Genomic DNA, 17,001 nt, shown 5'->3' on the forward strand with positions numbered 1-17,001 from the left:
CCCCGCTGGAGAAGAGGAAGGGCGAATGAACTTGGTTGCTAGAGAATCAGAAATATATTTCTCCATAGCCTCCCTTTCAGGAATAGAAAGTGAATATAACTTGCCTTTAGGCGGAGACTTACCTGGCAGTAAATCTATAGCACAGTCATAGGGACGATGCGGAGGGAGAGAAGCAGCACGAGACTTACTGAACACCTCCTTCAGGTCCAGGTACTCCGCGGGCACGTTAGACAGATCCCCTGCTTCCTCCTGAAACACAGAAACAGGCACAGACGAACAGGCAGACACGAGACAAGACTTATGACATTCCTTGCTCCACTCCAGTACTGATCTATGGTGCCAGTCCACTCGGGGGTTGTGACGGATGAGCCAGGGGTGTCCGAGGACGACGGGTGCAAGGGGTGAGTCCATGATGAAGAATGAAATAGTCTCAGAATGGTTGCCGGAAGTGGTGAGGGTGATGTCTTCAGTGCAAAGGGAAATGGTGGGGAGTTCTTGTCCATTGAGTGCGTGAACGGCAATTCTGTGAGTGAGGGGTCTGAGGGGAATCTGAATTTTCTGTGCAAAAGTGTGGTCCATAAAATTACCTTCAGCCCCAGAGTCCAGAAGTGCATGGCAGTCGTGCTGTTGGACTGACCACCTTAGTCTTACCGGAAGGAGTGTGGAGGTAGATGTAATAGATGATGAGGTCTTCCTAGCGGAGATCCCACCCGATAGTAGCCTCAGTTTTACTATCGGGCTTGGCCTTTTACCGGACAGTTGTATGCGTAATGTCCCGCTCCTCCACAATACAGGCAAAGGCCCTGGGATCTCCGCCTCTCCCTCTCCTCCCGGGAAAGCCGAGCTCGACCCACCTGCATGGGCTCGGGATCGTAGACGGGGCTGACCACGTCCCTGCCGCTGGATCGTGGAGGGTCGGTCCCTGCGAAGGTACGGGTGGACGGGACTCGGCGCTCGACCCTAGACAGCCGAGCGTCCACCCGCAGAGCCAAGTCGACCAACCCGTTGAGAGTGGTGGGTAGATCCAGGGCGTAGATCTCCCTCTGGACGTGGTCAGCCAACCCATGCAGGAACATATCCCACTGCGCCTCCTCGTTCCAGCCGCACTCCGCCGCCAGGGTCCGAAATTCAATAGAGTAGTCAGAAACCGACCTTTCTCCCTGCTGTAGTTCCGCCAGTCTTCGGGCTGCCTCTCTCCCAGAGACAGCCCTGTCGAAAACTTTCCTCATTTCGGCGGCGAGGGTCTGGAACGAGGCGCAGCATGGGTGTTGGTTCTCCCACACCGCCGTTCCCCAAAGCGCAGCCTTCCCCGTCAGCAGAGTGAGGACGAACGCCACCTTCGCTTGTTCCGTGTTGAACGTGCGGGGCTGTAAAGCGAAATGCATAGTACAGCGGGTCAAAAATGCTCTGCAAAAAGTAGTCTCACCGGCATAATGCTCTGGCACTGGAAGACGGGGCTCTGGCTGGGAGGGTCCTTCTGGTGGTATGGGAGGAACGGTCGGTGTGGGCGGCGCAGTGGGACCCTGTAGGCGTTGGATCTGCTGGGTGAGCTCGGACACCTGTGTCACCAAGGCCTGTACTGCACGTCCCGTGTCGCCGATCTCTCGCTGCTGCGAATCCATCCTCCTGATGCTATGGTGAATGAATTCCCCCGTCGATCTCTGCGACGCACTCGCTGCTTCTCTTTCCTGGTCAGATCGTTCTGTCATCATGTAATAAAAGACGAGAAGCAAATGCAAGTAAACAGTAGATTTAATTAAGATGATGATGATGATGATGCAGTACAGGCAGATGTAGAACGGGTGACACAGGGACTTCGGTGGTCAGGATCCGGTGGTGAAGAGACGATGGTGCGGTGACGGTGAAACAGCAGACGAAACCCAAAGACGAAGACGGAGAACAGGAACTGGAACACAAGGCAGGAACTGGACACTGGAACACCAACACGAACGACATCAAACAACGATCTGACAAGGATGATAGAACAGCGGTAAGTATAAGTAGAGTGGTGAGATTGACTGCAGCTGGTGAAGTGAATGAGGATCAGCTGAAGTGGATCAGGTGATGTCATACATTCACGCCCACTACACACGTGCATTCAAACCACAACATAAACACGAGACGAGAAGGAACAGAGAATGTGTCTACCGTGACAGAAAAAACAATTAAATACAATATATTTTAATCTTTTTAAAGAAAAGGTATAGTAAAAGCCATAGTCAGAGGTGAGATCAGTGTGTTTTATTTTAAAAGAGGTCTTTCACATTTACATTTGAAGTTGTACTTTTCACAATCACATATAAAAATACATTAAAACAATGTGTATCGTTAATGCACATACATTTTAAAAGCATGAGTTGCATACATGTTCTAGAATTAAAATTATATCACGCAAATAGTTTTATTTTCTAACAAACGTTTGAAGAAAAGTTGTACTTTTACAATTAACTTGTGTTTAAAGGTATTAAAAAAACGTTGTACAAAGTTAAAATACACGTCTTTAACGTTCATACATTTGTAAAATGTTCAAAGCGTTAAAACATCAATGAAAAAGTTTAAATTGCATTTTTTTAAAGTTATCAAAATGTGTTAGTATTAAAACATAGAAAACAACATTTTAAAAATGTTAATTACAAAAGATACATTTAAAAAAAAAAAAGTTGATCCATAAATCTTTTACCTTCACACAGTATTTGTAAAGCTATTACATTTTACATAAAACATATTTTTTTTAAAACTGTTTCAAACACATATTTAAACTACATGTTTAAAATAGTATTAAAAAAGGCCTTTACACTTTTACAATTCCGCTTGTTGAAAGAGAACCAAAACTCTTATTATCCAGCTCCGCGTTTCATACATTTGTAATACGTTAAAACATCATTGAAAAATAGTTTAAATTGCATTTTCCTAAAGTTTCAAAATGTGTTAGTTTTAAAACATAGAAAACAATATTTGTTAAATGTTAAGTTAAATGTTAAAAAGTATGAATTGCAAACATGTTCTAGAATTAAAACATGTATTAAAATTGTATCATGCAAATAGTTTTATTTTCTAACATACGTTTGAAGAAAAGTTGTACTTTAACGTTCATACATTTGTAAAATGTTAGAAACGTTAAAACATAAATTAAAGTGTTTAAATTGCATTTTCTTAAAGTTATCAAAAGTGTTATTATTAAAACATAGAAAACAATTGTTTTAAAAAATGTTAATTACAGAAAGATACATTTTTTAAAAATGTTGATCTGTAAGTATTTAACTTTCGCACATTATTTGTAAAATGTTACATTTTACATAAAACATTTAAAAAAAAAAATTTTTTTAGACACATTAAAACAGGCTTACGCTTCTCTAAAGACCGTGTCAGGCAATCTCCGGGGAACACAATGAAAACACTTCTGGTTACTCAGGAGACCTGGCCAGAAATTGCTACAGAAGGGTCTGCACAGTAGCCACACGCAGACTCCTCCCACGACACACCTCCGCACCTGGAGCGTGGGAAATAGACACATAGTTCCCACCCTATTTTTTTTACAGTCTATGGCTGCGTTCCAAACCGCATACTCAATGAGTAGGTACTTAATTTCAATGAGTAGGCTACTTACTTAACGAGCGCTAAAAGAGTAGGTACTTTATAGCCAAATCCATAGGCCAAATCTCGTTGAGTATGAATGCGATCCGGACATCATCCGCCATGTTGACGTTATCATGTGACATACGACACGTTATCACAAACGCAACAACTTAAAAGATGAACGACACGTTTAATTCATCTATCTGTAATTATCTTGATATTGATGAAACTTGCTCATTTTGTGGTATTGTTGAAGAAACAGCTGCCAATTTATTTTGTGAATACATTTAGGGTTGATTTAAGTTGTTATATTTTAAACCCTTCTAATGTGACCCACAGTTCCTTATAACGATTTTTTAAGAAACCCCAAAATCGTTATCTCTTGAATATGTTGTTAATTTCTTTATTTTATACCCAAAAAGTTTCTCCTTCAAGTTTTCCTCTTTTCTTGATGAATTTACCTCTCGTTCCATCCCTCAGACAATAGGTGGTGTACATGTAGGCACGTTTTGAATTAGTGCGGAAATGCGCAAAAAAACAATTCCTAACACCACAAAACGCACTGACAAACTAAAAGATATGAGGAGCTCTTTTCCAAAACGCGATAAACTCCATTTAAAAAAAATAAATTTGTATTTTATTTCTATTAATAAACTAGTGTTGTGTCTGCAAAGATGAAATTGATGATCACCATCTCCGTAATGAACGGGCCTATAGAGAGAGTATTTATTTTCGTTTATAGTTTCGTTTGAAGACATTTTAAGCTTTCTTTATAGATATATTTCTCATGTCTGTGAGGCATATACTGAGTTTCGGTTAATTTGTGATGAGATGCGCTCCAGTTCACGTGCAATGCAAGGGACCGCGCCCGTGCCTCCATGTCATGACTCATGATTATATTGTCTGCTATTTGCTTCTTATTTAACTTAAATTAAACTTAAAGTGGCCAAAATCATGTCTGAGCATGTCTCCCGATATATTGCGCATCCTATCTTAGCCTATGTTCACTTTTCATAATCAACATAGATGGGGAAAAAATAAAATTATAATTTTTTAACAAATATGAAACTAAATGCACTTAGTTAATGGCTACAACACGTAGCCTAATAGTAGAGGTCTGCGCCGGACACAATTTTCAGACCCGCTCCCGCAGTGTTCAGTCCCGCTCCCGCCCGCTCCCGCAAAGATTTGTCATTTTTAGTACCGCTCCCGCCCGCATCTGTGATATAATGTCCCGCTCCCGCCCGCACTTTCTGTCTGACGAAAGGTCTTGGGGAAAAAAATGCGTGTACACAAAAATCCTTACCAATACTTGGTAACATATTTATTGGTCCCATATTACGAACAGCATAATATTCACAACAGTACTTTATCTGAAGCACTAGAGGCGCTCTGTTCCTCGTCCATGCTGTCTATTTTGAACTTGAACTAGCTTTCGAATTCGAACTCGGAGCAGCGGGAAAGGAATTGTCTCTAAACAAGTGTGCGTGAGATTAGGCCCCGCCCTACCCGACAACATTCACAAGTTTAGGCTGCTTAAAACGTTTTTATTGCTGCCAATCAGAATCTCCCTCACAACTACAAATTATGTACGCTACTTTAATCATTTATATATTTTACTTTATACTTATTTAATTTGCAGGAGTGCAGCGTATCATCCCTCCCGCCCGCACCCGCAAGTGCACCTCATCATCCCGCCCGCTTCCAAAATACCTTTAAAAATTTGTCCCGCGCCGCACTGTTTTGCGTCGGGACCCGCGGGTCCCGCGGGACTCCCGCGGGAGTGCAGACCTCTACCTAATAGTAGGCCTGAATATTGTTATCATTACTTTTTTCAAGTTCAGCACGAATGACTATTAGTCTAAATGTGTTACTAAATGATTTGAATGTATTTTTATGTTATATGTGTCTGTATTTGTGTGTTATTTTTAAATTATTTGTTTTATGTGGTGGACAATATTGGAACGTGACATTGGAAATATTTATTTTATTTTTTACTATTTAATTTATTTTACCATTTATTTTGTTTGGCTTTTATTTATTTCATGCAGTTGCACTTATTTAATTTATATTAATTCATAGTATGAGTCCCTGATTATATGTTGCATGTTCTCTTGTTGTTTTTTTGTTTGTTGTTTTTTAGACAAAAAATGGATGGATTTATAGCGTTTTGAAAAAAAAAATCAATTAACTTTGAATTTATCATCAACAATATTGTTGTTTGATTTAATAATAATTTTTCATGATGGTGATGGTCTCGATCTCCACGTCGGAGAAGTGTCTCCTCTTTGCCGTCTTCCGTGTGTCCATGGCATAAAATGAGGGCGTGGGGGAAGCGGATACTTGAATATTGGCGTGTTATTCTAATGACGATCGTTTTCAGCCGCGGCATTTATCAAGGGCAGGTATTGCGTACACCTGGATTTCAAAGGTATGCACAGCTTCATAAATCAGGCGGTGAGAGGAGTGTAAGCACAATCTTTCGCCAACATATACGCCCGTTTCTACGCAAGAATGATAAATGAGGGCCATTGTCTTTACTACCTTTCTGAAGCTTGAAAGTTGTAGTTGCATAAACTGTGAAATGGAGGGACAGAAAGCTCTCAGATTTCATTTAAAAGATCTACATTTGTGTTTCAAAGATGGACGAAAGTCTTACAGGTTTGCAAAGACATGAAGGTGAGTGATGAAAATATTTGGTAATTTGACACATTATGTAAATCACATTAGTTCCCTTAGGGGCACCAATACATCTCTTCCTGATCTCTGATCTTCTGCTCCTTCCACTATCTCAACCCCGGATTATTGAGCCATAACAGAATGCTTTAGCCTGGCTGTTTTTTCTCCAGCATCTAAAGTGAGAAAGAAAACAATAACCAAAATCTAAATGTAAAAGAAAAAATGGTTGTCCAAAATGTAAAGTATACACTTGAGTTTTCCCTCTACATATACATGCAAGATTCCAGTCATAGATAAATTGTAAATGTTTGCTTTGTTAGACATGACCTGTCTAGTGATGTATATTTATGCTGAAATATAATATTGGTTTGTGTTTTAAAACTCTCCATGTAACTGGACCTTGAGAGACAATGTTGAGATCTCCTGCAATATGTTCTGAACTTACAACATTGGAGGTCCAGACCAAAGTCCTGCAGAGTCTCGGTGATCCTGGATCACCTGCTCAGGTCTGCTTAATTGAGGTTGGAGCTAAACTCTGTGATCAGCACTAGATGGCAAACAATACTGAAAAGAGAAAGAAGACAACTAATATTATTACAGTGTTTCCCCTACAATGTATTCAGCAGCGGCGCAGCGCCGCCGCTGGATTTTCAGTGCCGCTGCAAAATCTTTCCATGATCAGCAATATCATGACATTCACTTCATTCACTTATACACCTAAAAACACAGACATGGCGACCGGCAGCGCTGCTAATGCGGTGGCTCTGAATCCACTTGTTGACAAGAACGGAGGAAATAGCCACATATGGAAATATTTTCGATTAGGCTAATGTTGCGTTGCCATAAGGGGCCGTTCGTTATTTCAAATGCGGCATGCGCGCTCATAATAGAAGTGACGCGGCGGCCCGCTCGTTTTTCCAAGCGCGCCTCTGTTCAAGGTTGCATAGCAACGAGAGACTCCACGAGAGAGCGAGCGCTTGTGGAAAGGAGAAAGCGGTACGAACTCTTCCATGAGGACGAGGAAGTATCACCTACTGCTCATAATCCTGATAGTTAAATCTTATTTAATTTTTCAGATGAGTCTACTAAACTGGTTGGCGAAGAGAAAGGCAGATGAGGACAATGGAAGAGCTGAGGTTAGCAGGCGCGTGCAGAGAGAGGGGGTTGTCGGGGCTTCAGTGTCACACGAACCTTCAGATATCATTAATATGATGATATGTGATGCTCTTTTTTTTTAAAGATCCTTTGATTAATAAAAAAACCCATAATATTTCACAATATTAGGCTACTGTTTTTTCTGTATTTTTGATTAAATAAATGCAGGCTAGATGAGCATAAGACTTAACAAAAACTTAAAATAGTATCACTCTCACTCACACACATTCTTTTTTATTTTATTTTTTAAACATATTGCCGCTTTCTTACATTTGAGCCCCTGTCCCTGATGAACTCTCTGCATGTCCCTGGAGTGTAGTGAAGTAAAAAAAAAGGCTATGTAAGCTAGTCACCTTTTAAACTAATTAAAAGTTTAATTTGGATTTTAATGTTCAAAATGTCTACAGGATAAAGTAAATGAAAGTACTGGTTACATGATGTATCTAAGTGTTAAAGTGTGTTACAGAAAAAAAGATCAGTAGTGCAGGTGAGGGAGGAAAGAGACCTCGAGGGAGAGACTCAAAGAGAGCAAGAGATAGAGGCTGTATTGGTAGGACATGAGCGAGATGACCAGATGAGAGGACAGGACCAAGGAGAGAGTACAACAGAGCAGGAGAGAGATGTTGTAGTGGTAGGACATGAGCGAGAGGAGGTGCAAGGAGATGACCGAGGAGAGGTCCAAGGAGAACGACCAGGGACAGCAACAACTACAGGACGACATAGGCGGTCTGGATGGGACCCTATCTGGGTTGATATCTCCAGATTCAAGCCTTGGTTGTACCACGTACAAAGCCATGGTGATTATTTAACATAACCTGAATTATCCACCATATTTGTACTTTTGAGAGAAAATATAATTAATCTTTTGTTGCCTGTAGGAATCTTCTGTCGCTTGTGCCGGCAGCACAAGAAGGCACCCAAAAGAGGTGTGGGAAAGAGGCCGTTTATCGAAATTGGGTGCCAGCTTTATCAAGTTGACTACCTGGACAAGCACCTCAACACTCAACACCACCAGGAGAGTGTAAAATCTCACTCCTCACTGATACAAGGTAAGATCCTGTGTACAGTAAATGGCCTGTTGGCATATTAAAGCTAGTTAACAATAATATATTGACATTTATTTTTTTAAAAATTTATGCACTGGGTTTGTCAATATACATTTTTGTTTGGTTGTATAGTTTAGTGGTTGCGTAATAGTTTAAAATTGATTCTGAATGATATTGCAAATACACAAAACTTCCCACAGGAACAAACTCAGTACTGGTTGCCTTTGAACCCGTGGTGGTGCTTGAGCATGAGGCTGTAATAGGGGGCTTTAAGTGTCTCTATCACACCATCAAACGTAAGCAGCCACATCACACCAATTATCCTGCTTTGTTGGAATTTGCAGAGATATTGGGGTGTGATTATTTCAAAAAGCTCAAGGTAAAACATGCATTTTGGTACTATATTCAACATTTAACATACATTTTATATATATATATATATATATATATATTTATTTATTTATTTTTGGGCTAAATCAAGTCGGCCCGTCATAGCCTTCATTTAGCCCAAAAATAGACGTTGAAAATTGGGCTTTGTTTGGTCCGTCTGATTTGGTCCAAATTTAGCCCAAACATAGACGTTGAAAATTGGACTTTGTTTGGTCCGTCTGATTTAGTCCAATTTTAGTCCAAAAAAAGTTCGGAAATTTTTGGACCACATATAGCCCTAATATAGCATAAACATAATTAAAGTCAATTGTGGCAAGTGAAGAAATAGACTGTAGAAATACCTCAAAGTTACGTGTCACTGCACATCCTAGAAATACATTTTTTGTAAGCACCTATATGTTCGTAAACCATATAAAACATAGACCTAAATGATTTGGCATGGCAGAAATCCATCAAAAAGCACGCCCTAGTGGTTTATATATTGTTGAAAACACTTGTGCTGTATATTAGTGGCCTACGCCTATTTCTGAACATTTGTTAACAATCAGTACATTTAATATTCCTATAATGCACCCATAAAAACATTAAACATCACAGTAGTTAAAACACCATAGACCCCAATAAACAACAGCACTTAAATAGCCTATAAATAACTGCATATGAATATATTCACAATATATGTGAAGCACTGTTAAATAAATTGAAATACATCTAGTATATTTGAAATATATTTAAAAAATACTTGGAACATAAAGCTTATAAATTCTCCCTCATGTTACATCTGTAAATTTGTGTATTTGAGAAAATATGTCCATGCCTTATGGTAAATGTGGTGTAGAAATAAAATTGTAAAAACCATATTTCTAAAGCTATATATTATAATATAGCCTATTATATATAAATGACTACATTGTTTTACTTTTTCAATGCTTTCATATGCTCATTCCATTTACAGTTTGAGATGGCCACAGGGCTACTATCCACTTAATAATCTATCAAGTTTCAGGATATTTTATCTGATTATCAAATAATTCCCTCCATCAATTCTACGTTTATGTAAATTCTGCGTGACTTCTACGTGTTTTAATGGGCGCGCGCTGAACATTCAAGCCGCATTTGAACTGGAGCGGAGGGCGTTACCATGGAAACGGGGCGGCAGCTCAACTGACAGCAGCACAACTCCGTCTCTCACTGTTGTTTTCACTACTTTCAGGTAAGTTTAGTCCCCAACATTACACAAATAGTACATACAAATGTTTCTGACACTTTCTTTCATGTAAATGACTCGCATCCGTTGAATATTTACTTTATATAAATGGTTTAGTGTCTTCGAAAAAGTCCGTTAGCATCTCAGCCGTTAGGCTAGCCGCTAACTAGAGGTAAGTTAGGTTAACTATAAACTTGAGCTGTCTAAGTTTGGGCTTTTAATCGCATCTTATGTGTAGCTGAGATATTTTTATAGTTTTGTTCAGGTTTTGCTGGCAATTGGTCAAGGGATGAATGGAAGTAAGCTAATTTATTTAACCTAAAAGTATGGTTAATTCATAGTTTTCACGCGACGTCACACCATTAAACGCCCACCTGGAGAGCAAAATAAGGCTTTCCTCCATTTTGCCCGCCAGTCATTTTATCAGGTTTGTAGTAAGCATTAATGTAGTAAAACATTGTTATTAAAAGATCAAATTCAATAAAGACCGCTTATTGATGATACATACTTTGTACAGGTAAGCAGATGAACATAGAACAATTTATTTATAACTTAATACAGTGTTTCCCCTAGAATTTTTTTCAGCAGCGGTGCTGTTACGTGCCGGAGGTTGTTGCCAAGCCGCGGTGGGCGGGGGCGAGGCGGGGGTGGGTGTGGTTTGGATTGCACCTCCGGGACATTTTTTTTTTTACAATAACCCCTTCAACCATGACTTCTGGCAAGATTATTGCAGCACCTTGAACTGGTCACAAACAGAAAACTTAATTTTATGATTTTTGACAGAATTATTCATGTTTTTATTGTAAATTTTCAGCTATAGGGTAGAAATTGATAGGGGAAAAATTAAACGGCACAACCCAGAAAAAGATTATTTAAAAATGTATTTATTTTTTCTTTCTTAATGGCAAAGGCCACACCCAATCTGTGAGCACTTAATTTTTCTGGGCTTTTCATAAAAGATCTCTAAGGCTCTTTTATAATTGAATGCTATTGTTGGGGGGCCATTAATGCTGACACGCATGCATGTGGCCAAATGCTGTCCTTGTAGCCTATTCCTCAGGTCTGTCTTCACCTAGAAATAAAGCAATACAAACACTACATGAAAAGATTTCAGTGTGGCTGAAGCTGTAGGTATACAGATATCACGTCAATATGTCTTAATGATTGAATAATGGATCTGATTACAATCACCCTATTCAGTGTGGAAAAGTCACGCTCACAGTTCACACTGGAGATTGGTATGCTGAGGGCGATGGCAGCCAGTTTACTTAAGCCAGGGTAGAGCTGTCCCCACTCATCAATTTGTGCCGCAAGCTTCTCCATCATTTTTTGCTGGTCCATGTCCTGGAAGAATTTTGCATACAAATTACATAACACACTTATTAACCTTCACAACTTGCGCTACATGTTTGTCAGAAAGGTCAATTTTATGTACATACTTAGAATGCTCCACACAGGATGTGTTGCCTGAAAGAAGCCCATTCTTGCAGCACCTGGTGGTTGCTTATCTTAAATTTCTCAGAGAGCAAGGTCAGGTTTGACACATTTTCAGCTTCTTCCCCTCTGGCTGCCTGAGGCCCAAGAACATGAAAAGCGCTCAATAGGTCCAAGTTAGAAAAGCGCCGCTCCAGGCTATCAATCAAGGCATCCAGATATTGTTCCATTACCTAAAGATGACAAACAAAAGTAAGCTCATTTGTTTGTCTTAGAGAGGCAATCAGTGATCATGGTGAAAAATTGCTTCTATTTGGACTAAATGGCAAATTATGTTCAGTGGCAGCAACCATACAGCATGCGCATACACTGTCTCACTCACACACACACACACACTCTGACATGATTTTACGTGATTATCAAGTTAACTGACTGCAATATCTCACGACCTTCCGAGTGTCCGAAATCGCACCGTGTACACCCGCCTTTACTTCCATCTCCCTTTTCTCCAAACTCAACAACAACTGTGCAACAACACCAGAGCATTTCAAACACTTACCTGGCTCCTGAATCTGGACCAGAGCTGTTCTCTGCTGGACATTTCTTCGAGTCCTTTCCCTCTCCGGTCCCTCTCCTCCTCGTGGACAATGCTGAAGGCAGACAGTCTTGCTGGATCATCCAGGTCTTGATTTAGCTGGGATAGGAATGACCCAGGAGGTTGATTGTCTCCATCCTCTTTAATCTTCCTCAGAGCAGCCACTGTCACAGGAACCTAATAAAAAGACAGGGATTAAATTTGGTAAATGCTGCAGAGAGCTTCTGAAATATGCTATTCAAATAAATTCTTACCTTGTATTTCAGTGTCAGAAAATTTACTTTTTCCTTTTGGAACAATTTGGACAGGCAGCTTAGGTGTGGCAGCACATCTGCTTGCAGGTAAACTGCTGCCACAAACCTGTATGTTGCAGGAAGGAATACAGCCCCTTGGCTGATGGGCACCTGTTGACTTCTGACTCTTCAGCCAAGGCTGCCAGGACTGCACAGAGGTTGCGCTGGAGGTTTTTAATAGCTGCGTCTTGCGACAGCCAGCGTGTGTCCTTCACCTCCTAAACAATATTTAATGAGTAAAAAGATAAAAACATGAGCAGGCCCAGAAGGTGCAAGTCATAAGTTGGTGTACAATTTAATTTAGCAGATGCTCTTATCCAAATCAACCTACAATTGGTGATGTAAGTATGATGTTGACGCATCCTTGCATGACAGGGCCAGCCGATGGGCAGCACAGGCAACAGACACCAGCCAGGGGAAGGCATCCTCAAGTTGCTTGGCTACACCATTCACTTTCCCTGTTTGGAGACACCATTAGTTATACACGACAATATCTGTTAACTCGCACTGAAACCGCCTTTGAACATGTGTGCATACCAGTCATGACAGCAGCTCCATCTGTTCCCAACCCATACAATTTTGTGGTGGGAATTCCTTTTTTTTAAAAGGACACCTTTGATGGCTGCCACTTTGGTTTTTGCTTTGCCATCAGGGACACTAATCATGTCAAGAAATTGACTGAAGACCTGCCCCTCTACATCTGTGTATCTGATGAAGACAGGACATCTTGATGTAAACAAAAAAATGAAGTGGTAGCGTTTCATATATTTGCAAAATTTTACTCATACTTGCCTCACATGTAGATCTAACTGTCGACTGACTGAAATGTCAGTGGTTTCGTCAACTTCCAATCCGATTGCTACAGATTGATTGATATCGTTGAGGATTGGTTCCTCCACCACTCTGTTTATGACGTCTAACATATCATCTATAATTCTATGTGATGTATAGTTAGTTGTTTTCCCAATCTGAAGAAGTTAAAATCAAATATTAATATATATATAAAAAATGTATGTTAAATGTTGAATATAGTACCAAAATGCATGTTTTACCTTGAGCTTTTTGAAATAATCACACCCCAATATCTCTGCAAATTCCAACAAAGCAGGATAATTGGTGTGATGTGGCTGCTTACGTTTGATGGTGTGATAGAGACACTTAAAGCCCCCTATTACAGCCTCATGCTCAAGCACCACCACGGGTTCAAAGGCAACCAGTACTGAGTTTGTTCCTGTGGGAAGTTTTGTGTATTTGCAATATCATTCAGAATCAATTTTAAACTATTACGCAACCACTAAACTATACAACCAAACAAAAATGTATATTGACAAACCCAGTGCATAAATTTTTAAAAAAATAAATGTCAATATATTATTGTTAACTAGCTTTAATATGCCAACAGGCCATTTACTGTACACAGGATCTTACCTTGTATCAGTGAGGAGTGAGATTTTACACTCTCCTGGTGGTGTTGAGTGTTGAGGTGCTTGTCCAGGTAGTCAACTTGATAAAGCTGGCACCCAATTTCGATAAACGGCCTCTTTCCCACACCTCTTTTGGGTGCCTTCTTGTGCTGCCGGCACAAGCGACAGAAGATTCCTACAGGCAACAAAAGATTAATTATATTTTCTCTCAAAAGTACAAATATGGTGGATAATTCAGGTTATGTTAAATAATCACCATGGCTTTGTACGTGGTACAACCAAGGCTTGAATCTGGAGATATCAACCCAGATAGGGTCCCATCCAGACCGCCTATGTCGTCCTGTAGTTGTTGCTGTCCCTGGTCGTTCTCCTTGGACCTCTCCTCGGTCATCTCCTTGCACCTCCTCTCGCTCATGTCCTACCACTACAACATCTCTCTCCTGCTCTGTTGTACTCTCTCCTTGGTCCTGTCCTCTCATCTGGTCATCTCGCTCATGTCCTACCAATACAGCCTCTATCTCTTGCTCTCTTTGAGTCTCTCCCTCGAGGTCTCTTTCCTCCCTCACCTGCACTACTGATCTTTTTTTCTGTAACACACTTTAACACTTAGATACATCATGTAACCAGTACTTTCATTTACTTTATCCTGTAGACATTTTGAACATTAAAATCCAAATTAAACTTTTAATTAGTTTAAAAGGTGACTAGCTTACATTGCCTTTTTTTTTACTTCACTACACTCCAGGGACATGCAGAGAGTTCATCAGGGAAAGGGGCTCAAATGTAAGAAAGCGGCAATATGTTTAAAAAATAAAATAAAAAAGAATGTGTGTGAGTGAGAGTGATACTATTTTAAGTTTTTGTTAAGTCTTATGCTCATCTAGCCTGCATTTATTTAATCAAAAATACAGAAAAAACAGTAGCCTAATATTGTGAAATATTATGGGTTTTTTTATTAATCAAAGGATCTTTAAAAAAAAAGAGCATCACATATCATCATATTAATGATATCTGAAGGTTCGTGTGACACTGAAGCCCCGACAACCCCCTCTCTCTGCACGCGCCTGCTAACCTCAGCTCTTCCATTGTCCTCATCTGCCTTTCTCTTCGCCAACCAGTTTAGATTCAAAGGTTTTTATTTGTCACATACTCATACAAGATGTGCAGTGAAATGTTTTTGTGACGTACTGTACTTCTGTGCTCAATTGAAGTAAAAAATAAAAATACAATAAAAACACCATAGATACAAATACAATAAAGTTATAGCGGAAGTTATAATTAAGTTACTATTAAATGATAATTAAATTATACTTATGACTATTTTACATGTGCAATAGTAATGCAGTCAGTGTGCAGTGGTTAAAAATAAAAATTCATATTTTGTCTATGAATTAAAACTAGACAGGCAAATGTACAAATGTTAAAATTGAGTGACTGGGTTAAAAATGTTGAAAGTGTATTCGAAATTAAAAAGTGTTCAGAGTGCAGAGTTCAAGGCTCTGATTGCCGCAGGGAAAAAACTGTTCCTCATCCTCTCTGTATGTGTTTTATGGCAGCGCAGACGTCTACCTGACCTGAGGGTTACGAACAGTTTATTGCAAGGGTGATGGGGGTCCTTGATAATCCTTCTGGCCCTGTTAGTACAGCGTGTGATGTATAAGTCATGCAGAGGAGGGAGTATGATGCCCATAGTCCGCTCAGCGGTCCTCACCACCCTCTGCAGAGCTCGCCGGTCCCGACAGGAGCTGTTACCGTACCAGACAGAGATGGCTCCAGTCAGTATGCTCTGTACAGCAGCATAATAAAAGGAAATCAGGATCCGTTGGGAGACCCTAAATCTCCTGAGCTGTCTGAGGTGATAAAGGCGCTGTCTTGCCTTCTTCACCACAGTATCCGTGTGTAGAGTCCATGATAAATCCTCGGAAATGTGCACTCCAAGGTATTTAAAACTGCTCACCCTCTCCACTGGTGTCCCATCTATCAGAAGAGGGGTGTAGGTCCTGCGACGTTGTGGGCAGAAGTCCACCACCATCTCCTTGGTCTTCTCCCCATTTAGCAGTAGGCTGTTGTCCTTGCACCACGTTATCAGGTCTGACACCTCATGTAGATAGGCCCGCTCGTCGTTGTTAGTGATCGGGCCCACCACAACCGTGTCGTCCGCAAATTTCACGATGGTGTTGGAGCTTTGCCTGGCGGCACAGTCGTGGGTATACAGAGAGTACAGCAAAGGACTCAGCACGCAGCCCTGAGGGACACCAGTGTTGATGATGAGGGGGTGTGATGTGTGCCCTCCTGCTCTGACAACCTGAGGCCTGGCAGTTAGGAAGTCCAGGATCCAGGCACACATTGATCGATTCAAACCCAGGTCATACAACTTAGTGGCCAGCCTGCTGGGGACTACAGTATTGAAAGCTGAACTGTAGTCTACAAACAGCAGTCTGTTTAGTAGTTTAGAGTTTAGTAGACTCATCTGAAAAATTAAATAAGATTTAACTATCAGGATTATGAGCAGTAGGTGATACTTCCTCGTCCTCATGGAAGAGTTTGTACCGCTTTCTCCTTTCCACAAGCGCTCGCTCTCTCGTGGAGTCTCTCGTTGCTATGCAACCTTGAACAGAGGCGCGCTTGGAAAAACGAGCGCGCCGCCGCGTCACTTCTATTATGAGCGCGCATGCCGCATTTGAAATAACGAACGGCCCCTTATGGCAACGCAACATTAGCCTAATCGAAAATATTTCCATATGTGGCTATTTCCTCCGTTCTTGTCAACAAGTGGATTCAGAGCCACCGCATTAGCAGCGCTGCCGGTCGCCATGTCTGTGTTTTTAGGTGTATAAGTGAATGAAGTGAATGTCATGATATTGCTGATCATGGAAAGATTTTGCAGCGGCACTGAAAATCCAGCGGCGGCGCTGCTGAATACATTGTAGGGGAAACACTGTAATAATATTAGTTGTCTTCTTTCTCTTTTCAGTATTGTTTGCCATCTAGTGCTGATCACAGAGTTTAGCTCCAACCTCAATTAAGCAGACCTGAGCAGGTGATCCAGGATCACCGAGACTCTGCAGGACTTTGGTCTGGACCTCCAATGTTGTAAGTTCAGAACATATTGCAGGAGATCTCAACATTGTCTCTCAAGGTCCAGTTACATGGAGAGTTTTAAAACACAAACCAATATTATATTTCAGCATAAATATACATC

The 17,001-nt window shown here is 40.6% G+C and overlaps 2 protein-coding genes and 1 long non-coding RNA gene across 3 annotated transcripts; 1 reads left to right on the forward strand and 2 right to left on the reverse strand.

Annotated features, from left to right (window-relative positions):
- Nucleotides 1–7,750: 7,750 nt before the first annotated feature.
- Nucleotides 7,751–9,834, forward strand: LOC143740185 (uncharacterized). The gene is made up of 4 exons (XM_077232228.1): nt 7,751–8,207; nt 8,289–8,459; nt 8,657–8,835; nt 9,802–9,834. The coding sequence occupies exons 1-4, from the start codon at nt 7,985–7,987 to the stop codon at nt 9,832–9,834; spliced, it is 606 nt and encodes a 201-aa protein (XP_077088343.1). The 5' UTR covers nt 7,751–7,984.
- Nucleotides 9,835–11,033: 1,199 nt separating this feature from the next.
- Nucleotides 11,034–12,589, reverse strand: LOC143740143 (uncharacterized). The gene is made up of 5 exons (XR_013204765.1): nt 12,337–12,589; nt 12,047–12,259; nt 11,493–11,720; nt 11,245–11,397; nt 11,034–11,125 (listed from the first exon to the last, which is right to left on the reverse strand). It is a non-coding gene; the product is annotated as an uncharacterized LOC143740143 (long non-coding RNA).
- LOC143740187 (uncharacterized) lies at nt 12,587–14,504 on the reverse strand. Its single transcript, XM_077232230.1, has 7 exons — nt 14,056–14,504; nt 13,804–13,974; nt 13,428–13,606; nt 13,168–13,343; nt 12,989–13,083; nt 12,707–12,833; nt 12,587–12,593 (listed from the first exon to the last, which is right to left on the reverse strand). Exons 1-7 carry the CDS (start codon nt 14,276–14,278, stop codon nt 12,587–12,589), a joined length of 978 nt encoding a protein of 325 aa, XP_077088345.1. The 5' UTR covers nt 14,279–14,504.
- Between the last annotated feature and the right edge of the window lie 2,497 nt (nt 14,505–17,001).

This window comes from Siphateles boraxobius, unplaced genomic scaffold, assembly GCF_051911475.1.
Source record: "Siphateles boraxobius isolate OS27281-9 unplaced genomic scaffold, OSU_SipBor_1 17, whole genome shotgun sequence".
NCBI classification, from domain to species: Eukaryota; Metazoa; Chordata; class Actinopteri; order Cypriniformes; family Leuciscidae; genus Siphateles; species Siphateles boraxobius.

Bases quoted from the DNA above. Each gene is read 5' to 3' on its own strand.
- LOC143740185 (XM_077232228.1), top strand. From the start codon at position 7,985: ATGAGAGGACAGGACCAAGGAGAGAGTACAACAGAGCAGGAGAGAGAT. The intron at 8,208-8,288 runs GTGATTATTTAA...TGTTGCCTGTAG, and splicing joins GTACCACGTACAAAGCCATG to GAATCTTCTGTCGCTTGTGC. The intron at 8,836-9,801 runs GTAAAACATGCA...TTCCATTTACAG, and splicing joins ATTATTTCAAAAAGCTCAAG to TTTGAGATGGCCACAGGGCT.
- LOC143740187 (XM_077232230.1), bottom strand. From the start codon at position 14,278: ATGAGAGGACAGGACCAAGGAGAGAGTACAACAGAGCAGGAGAGAGAT. The intron at 13,344-13,427 runs GTAAAACATGCA...TAACTTCTTCAG, and splicing joins ATTATTTCAAAAAGCTCAAG to ATTGGGAAAACAACTAACTA. The intron at 12,834-12,988 runs GTGTCCTTTTAA...GTCTCCAAACAG, and splicing joins CAAAGTGGCAGCCATCAAAG to GGAAAGTGAATGGTGTAGCC.